This window comes from Dipodomys ordii, unplaced genomic scaffold, assembly GCF_000151885.1.
Source record: "Dipodomys ordii isolate 6190 unplaced genomic scaffold, Dord_2.0 Scaffold207, whole genome shotgun sequence".
Classification (NCBI taxonomy): domain Eukaryota; kingdom Metazoa; phylum Chordata; class Mammalia; order Rodentia; family Heteromyidae; genus Dipodomys; species Dipodomys ordii.
In genome coordinates, this window is record NW_012267423.1 from 1,896,407 (window position 1) to 1,903,632 (window position 7,226).

Consider the following 7,226-nt stretch of genomic DNA (forward strand, 5'->3'; position numbering starts at 1 on the left):
AATCCTACTGAAAGTGGGAAATATTTTTTTATTGTGTTGGTTTGTTTTCTTATGCTTTCCTTAACAGTTTTTTTTTTATCACTCCTTGAATGACCCAGTAATGAAGAAAAAAATACCTAAATCCCAGCCTATCTTTGTTAGTGTGGCTTTGGGCAGGTCACTTACTCTGTTTGTTTGTTTGTTTGTTGCCAGTTGTGGGGCCAGAACTCTTGGCCTGGGTGCTATCCCTCAGCTCTTCAGCTCAAGGCTAGCGCTCTACCACTTGAGCCACAGTGTCCCTTCCGGCTTTTTCTGCTTATGTGGTGCTGAGGAATCGAACCCAGGGCCTCATGCACGCAAGGCAAGCTCTCTACCACAGAGCCACCTTGCCAGCCCAGGTCACTTACTTTTGCAAAGTTTCAGCTTCCTCGCCTGCCAGGTGGGTGCAGTAGCATGCACTCACCCCCAGGGCATCTGTGAGAGAGCACGGGAGGCAGGGGCTTAGAGCAGGTGCTGCTGCACTCCCAGCATATGTCCCAGGCAGGCTGGCCGAAGCTTCAGGGGCTTATTATTCTAGCAGACTTTCTATTTTAGGGCTTACTTATTTTCTTGACCTATACTGCCTAACTCCACATTTTTAAAACATTATGCTTGAAGGGGCATGAGTGGTCACCACCTTCTGATCCCCGCTGCTCCTCTCTTTTTCTCTGCATCTCTCAGCTTGTCTCTGGCTTTCTGTCCCCTTTACCCTTTCCAGCTCTTTCCCTCATCAGCCTCTTCTCTCTGACAAAAGAACAGTCAGACTTCTGCCAAACAGAACCCTCAGATCCATCCTAGAGTGTCTTGGGAAGCCGAGGAAGCAGAGCATGCTCTCTGACAGCTGGAGGCTGCCTGGTTGTCAGTGTTCTGTGGTAGAGTTCAGCCATGGAGCCATGTCAAGGGAAGAAACTTGTACTCTATCTATAAACTTCAAAACAAAACGTCAGTTCCATAGATATGTTACTTAGAAGGACTCAATGTTAAGCTATAGCATAGCAATTACATTTTTATTTTTATTTCAATGGACGTAAAAAGTTCTGAAATGTACTTTTTAGCATTTGAACTAGCAAGCCTCAGGCTTGCTAGTGTCACACATTCTACCACTTAAGCCATACCTCCAGTCCTGTTTGGTCTAGTTATTATCTTTTTTTCTTTTTTTTTTATTGTGAGAATACCGTACAGAGGAGTTACAATTACATGGGCAAGATAACGAATACATTTCTTATCAAGCATTGTAGCCTCCTCGTTGTTTCCCCTTCCCATCCCTTCCCATACTCCTCCCCTCCCCCCTGGTCTGGTTATTTTCAAGATAGAGTCTCTCTTTATGCTCAGGCTAACCTTTCCAGGCCAGCCTGGAGTGTGATCCCCCTATTTTTGGCAATGGAATGCAGGACATGCACTACCATATCTAGCCATTTTGCTTCCCCTGTAGCTCGGGGTGCACTACCATCTCTACCTGTTGGTCAAGATGGAATCTCACAAAATTTTCTCAAACATTGATTCCCCATTCTGCCTCTAAAGTAGCTAGGATTACAGGTTTGAATCAGCACACCCAGCTTGATAAACCAGTTTTATATCTATCATCTCAGTTGATGTTTATATTCTATTATATATTCTGTATATAATAAACTTTTTACAAGAAAGTGTATTTTTATATTCAACATATGTTAATTCAATGCTTTTTTCTTCTTCTTTATTGAGATTAAGTGATTACAGATTCCATAAATTTCACAAAATTCACAGTATTGTGGGATAGGTACTTAAAGTCACAAACGTATTTTAACCTTCATGAGGCACATTGTCATTATGATGGTCTATAAAGCTTATGGACTCTACAAACTTTGACACTACAGCTATTTTTTCCAAATCAGGTGATATGTACATTTTTTCCTTTTGCTTAGTGCCAGCTATTCCCTCTTTCTCTATCATTCCCTCTCCCATCACTGCCCTTGAGCTGCTTAGTTCACTTTCATCCATGTCCACTGCCACTGGTGGGCCCCTCTGTTGTATTTTTCCGGTTTCCCTCTGATTCTGTGCCCACCTCCTAGCTTCCTTCAGATGTGCACATGTATATACCATATGTGAGGTCAAGAACATGGAGTCACCTAGAAAGGATACGACAAATTAAGAATAGGCCCTTTGTTTCTTGAGTCCTGTGTACTTTGTCATATCTTCTTGCATTTTGAATTTAATATCTGCATATCAGGGAGACCATGTGCTGTTTGTCTCTCTGATCTTGGCTTACCTTTCTCAACATGATTTGCTCTAGTTCCATCCATTTCCCTTCAAATGCCATTATTTTGTCCTTCCTAATGGCTGCATAATATTCCATTGAATATAGGTTCTACAATTTTTTGATCCATTCATTTGTAGTGGGGCATCTGGGTTGTTTCCATATCCTGGCTATTGTGAATAGTTCAGCAATGAACATGGTGGTGCATGTGTCCTTGTATCCTGGTTCTGTTGGTCAGGGTAGATGCCTAGGAGTGGTATGGCTGAGTCATAGGAAAGGTTAATATTTCGCTTTCTAAGGAATCTCCAGACTGCTTTCCAGAGTGGTTGTATTCGTTTACATTCCCACCAGCAGTGCAGTAGGGTTCCTCTTTCTCTGTATCCCTACCAACATTTGTCGTCGGCTGAATTTAGGATATAGGCCATTCTGACTGCAGGGTAAGGTGGTGTCTCAGGGTTATTTTTATTTGCATTTCCTTTACAGACAGGGATAATGAACATTTTCTCATGTGTTTCTTTGCATTTTTATCTCTTCTGAGAAGTCTCTCTTTACTTCCCTTGCCCATTTAATGATTTAGGAGGAATTAGTTTCTTGAGTTCCCTGTATATAATGGATATTAGGCCTTTGTTTGATATATAGCTGGTAAATATCTTTTCCCAGTTAGTTGGCTGCCTTTCTAATTTGGAAGCTATGTCTTTACCTGTGCAGAAACTTTTTATTTTAAGGTAGTCCCATTTATCAGGTCTCTCCAATTTCTTGTGACCCTGGAACTCTGTTCAGGAAGTTCCTGCCTGTGCTTATACATTCTAGTGTCTCTCCTATTCTGTCCTGCCGTCGTTTCAAAGTTTCGGGTTTGATGTTAAGGCCTTTAATCCATTTTGAGTTGATAGTAATGCATGGTGACACGATGGGGTCCAGAGACTCCACAGTTAAAAACAAAAAACAGACACACAGGCCAAAAGTCCTTGCATTTTTGAAGCTGACAGTCTACTGGACACAGCTCGTCATGCAATTAACACACAAATAGTGAGAAATGCTCTGAAAACGACCTACACTGCCTGACTCCACATTTTTAACATTTGTTATTCTCTCTCTGTTTGAAGGAGCATGAGTAGTCACCACCTCTGATCCTCTGTCTCTGTCTCTGTCTCTCTCTGTGTCTCTGTCTCTGTCTTTCTGCCTCTCTGTCTCTCTCTGTCTCTGTCTCTCTGTCTCTGTCTCTCTGTCTCTGTCTTTCTCTCGCTCTCACTCTCACTCTCTCTCTCTCTCTCTCTCTCTTGATCTATCTCTGGACCAAGTAGGAGGCCGCCGCAGGGCTGGGGTTGCTGCTGCAGGTTGGGTAGAGGGGAAGGTGATATTCGAGACACATATATGGGCCTCAGCACCTCATGGGTGAGACCCAGTCTGGACCCAGAACTTGGTCCTCTGACAGCCTATGCGTACGCTCTTTCCATTACCTCACCCCTGCCTCTCTAGCCCACTCCTGTGATAAACATTAGTCACTGATGAGATACACTAGATAATCCTATTTCGTTTCTGCTCACAAATACTTTGATTAAATAAAAATCTTTCATGTGAGTTTCTCCTTTAAAAAATATGCTGATGTGTTAAAATTCAGGCACCATAATTGATTCTTAATACCTTCATTTCCCTTTGCCTTGTGTCAGCTATGTTGCTTTCCTTCTATATGTGATAGCTAAACTTAAATAAATAAAGAAGATTTTACCTTTCTGAAACTTGGCTACCCAGAAACCTTATCTTTCTGGGACTTTGCCCAAAACTAGTAAGTAACAAATAGCTTACCTTTCTAAGTAAATACAATCATACTATTGCTCTTACCTGAGAGTCTTACTGCTATGCCACATAACCCCAAACAGCAAGCATTCAGTTACTCATAACTTTACAGTCTTGGTTGGGCGCAGTCAGGATGCTGGTCTCCCTTGGGTCCCTCCTGCAGATCGGTCATGGGAAGGTATAACTCTTGTTGAATGACCTAAGAGATGGTCAGTCACATACATCTGTGTCACACAGGCTAAAAGTCCTTGCGTTTGTGGAGCTTATAGTCTACAAGCCTGAGTGACGGTGACAGCGAGGAGCTGCCTGGTTATCACATTTCCCCCAGGGTCCACAGCATGGAAGCCACATTGCTTTACAGGGTATCTTGTGTGACAAGAAAGAAGAACAGGGAAATTGCTACACCTTTTCAGATGAACTTCTTTGCACCATTCTCTGTTGTTCCAAACATATTCAAGGGCCAGCCCTAATTCAGCAAGTGGGGGAGACAGATTCCTCATCTCCAAGGGAGAAACCATGTTCCCATGCAAGCATGAGAGGAATGGTATTGACTGGGTTTGAAGGCAAACAATCACCCTCATCTATACACACTCATAAATGCTCACACACCACAGGGCCAGAAAGTGACAACTGACTTTTTTTTTACCTCATTCCAAAAGTAGTCATTTTTCATATTATTTCCCAGGCCAGAACCCACCACAAGGCCATCCCTATTGGTTAATACTTATGCAACAAAGTGCAGGGAAAGACAAATCATTTTATACTCGGGCACCCTGGTTTTGACTTTCTGTTCTATCTTGGGAAAATCACTGAAGATCTGAAAACACCTGTTTTCCCCTAGAAGTTGGGATGCCTGGCATGTATCTTATAGGATGGTTGTGGAGAAAAGTGAGATGGATTTTATGAAGCATATAGTATGTCATACAAAGGTAATAGAAGCCCCTCACTGCCCTCCCTTTCCTCACTCCAGAACTTGCAACATCTTTTACGCCACCATGCTGTGATGTGGTAAGAGAAGCAGGTGTAGACCAGCACCCTTGTCATAGTGTTATTGGATTTAGAAGATGAACTGATTGCCTGGGGACAACTTGCTTCACCTCACTAGGTCTTGTTTTCCACAGCTGCAAGATACTGATTATAATGGTGTCTCGTTGACAAGGCTATAGGAAATAATAAAATAAACACAGAGTCTGTCACATAGGAAGCACCTAATAGCTAGCTTCTGAATCTATAAAGTGATTATTGTTACTATTATTTAGTCCATTGCCTTGCTCTGGAGCAGGCTGAAGGGGAATCAAAGGAGGAGGCTACAATGCTTGATAAGAAATGTATTCATTATCTTGCCCATGTAATTGTAACCCTTCTGTACAGTATGTTCACAATAAAAAATAAATAAAAATTTTAAAAAATCCCCTATGGCACCTTCCCTTCTAACAGTCCAGGGAACCCTTTCAGGTTGGGATGCTTTAGGAAAAGTATCCCAAACCCTAAGAATGAACAAAACTTGGGTTGCCTTCTACAGGGCTCTAAGAGTTGCACTTTGGGCTTCTCTACGTTGCAAGTGAGACTCAAGGAGTCTAATCTTCTGCTTCTTATTTCCCATGGTAGAGAGCAATTGAAGGGACAATGGCATAGGAAGAGTTAATAGATTCAGAGTCCTTACCTCCAATAGCAAGAGAGAAGAGTGAGTAATGTTACCAGGACAGAGTTCTCCTCTAAGTTACCCTGTCCTACACCCTCCCCACTCCTAGACTGGTTCAGATGTCTTGTGGTATCTGAGCACTTCACTGACCCTCTCCTCTTCCTGCTTCTGTATCTTACTTACACCTCTCATCAGGGTGCCATGAGGTGTGAGATTACTCTGCTTATAAATAACCCGGCATCTGATCTCTGCTGATAACCCATCCTAGGAGAAGTTGGCCTTCTCTAGTGTGGACCTAGGAAAAACCTCTCTCTGTTTCAGGGTAGGGGGTTGGGGAGGGATGAGGGGGGAAGGGGCTCTTTTATGCCAAACCAGACTAAACAGTACCCAAGCATTTCTCACCTCATTTGCACAAAATGCCCCTCTCATGCTCTACTCTGGTCTTTGCTTTCTGTCCCCATGGTCACAACACTTGAACTAAAGTCAGATTAACTTTTCAGGCTACTCCCTCCAGCCAACCCTGACACCAGCCTCTTCCACCTCGTGTATGTGGATGCAATTGCCATAGCCATCGTTGGATTTTCAGTGACCATCTCAATGGCCAAGACCTTGGCAAATAAACATGGCTACCAGGTTGATGGTAATCAGGTAAAAACCAGCTACACTTTTGTCATACAGTGGTGTCATACTTCTACAATTACCATGTTCTGGTATTGAGGACAAATGAACTAGATTTCTCTGTCTTGATAGAAAACCCTTTGTTTGAGTAATGAAGATATTTAAAGCATACATTTATTCCAAAGTGTAACTTGTGTTACTTATGAGCAGCAGGTAATTAAGCTCTGAGGAGTGGAGTCTTCCTCCCTTCCTCACTTCAGGAAAAGGAGTTCACCTAGCACAGTGAAGTTTGGGATATGAAGTATATAGCTGCCATATTCCTACAGATGGTTTCCTTAAGTTTAGATAGGACATGGTAGACTCCACAGCCTGAGAGTCAAATATCTCTCCAGAATCATTTTTGCTCATCAGGAAGACCTAGGTCTGTTTATTAAACCTTGACTCTGTGATTCATCACCCAAATTCCACAGTATTCTATTTGAAGCCAGTTTTTGTTTTTGTTTTACAACATAGCTACAGATAGGGTATTGGATCCAAACACCATGAGCTATAATCTTTTCATGAAAGATTAATTTCCCTGTGCATTTCTAGGGAGAAATCTAAGGTTCCACATCTTTGCTAAATTCAGTGATCAATAGAAATCCCTAAACAGCCCAGGAGCAGGACTTCCTGATCCCAGGAAAACATGGGCAGTAAATATACATCAAAGCCTTTCTTTTAAACAACAAAATTATTTTCCCTTTTACTGCATTATTTTTCTTTTTGTAAAAAGCTTTGTGAAGGGGAATTTTTTTTAATTTAATTTTATTTTATTTGTGAACATACTGTACAGAGGGGTTACAATTACATGGGCAGGATAATGCGTATATTTCTTACCAAGAATTGCAGCCTCCTCCTTTGTTTACCCTTCACATCACTTCC

The 7,226-nt window shown here is 42.1% G+C and overlaps 1 protein-coding gene across 1 annotated transcript in view; it reads left to right on the forward strand.

The window, feature by feature from the left end:
• Slc26a5 (solute carrier family 26 (anion exchanger), member 5) overlaps nt 1–7,226 on the forward strand; it is a 31,386-nt gene that overhangs the window by 13,871 nt on the left and 10,289 nt on the right. Inside the window, 1 exon segment of the mRNA XM_013035268.1 lies at nt 6,188–6,587. Within this exon segment, the coding sequence (XP_012890722.1) occupies nt 6,188–6,587 (400 nt within the window).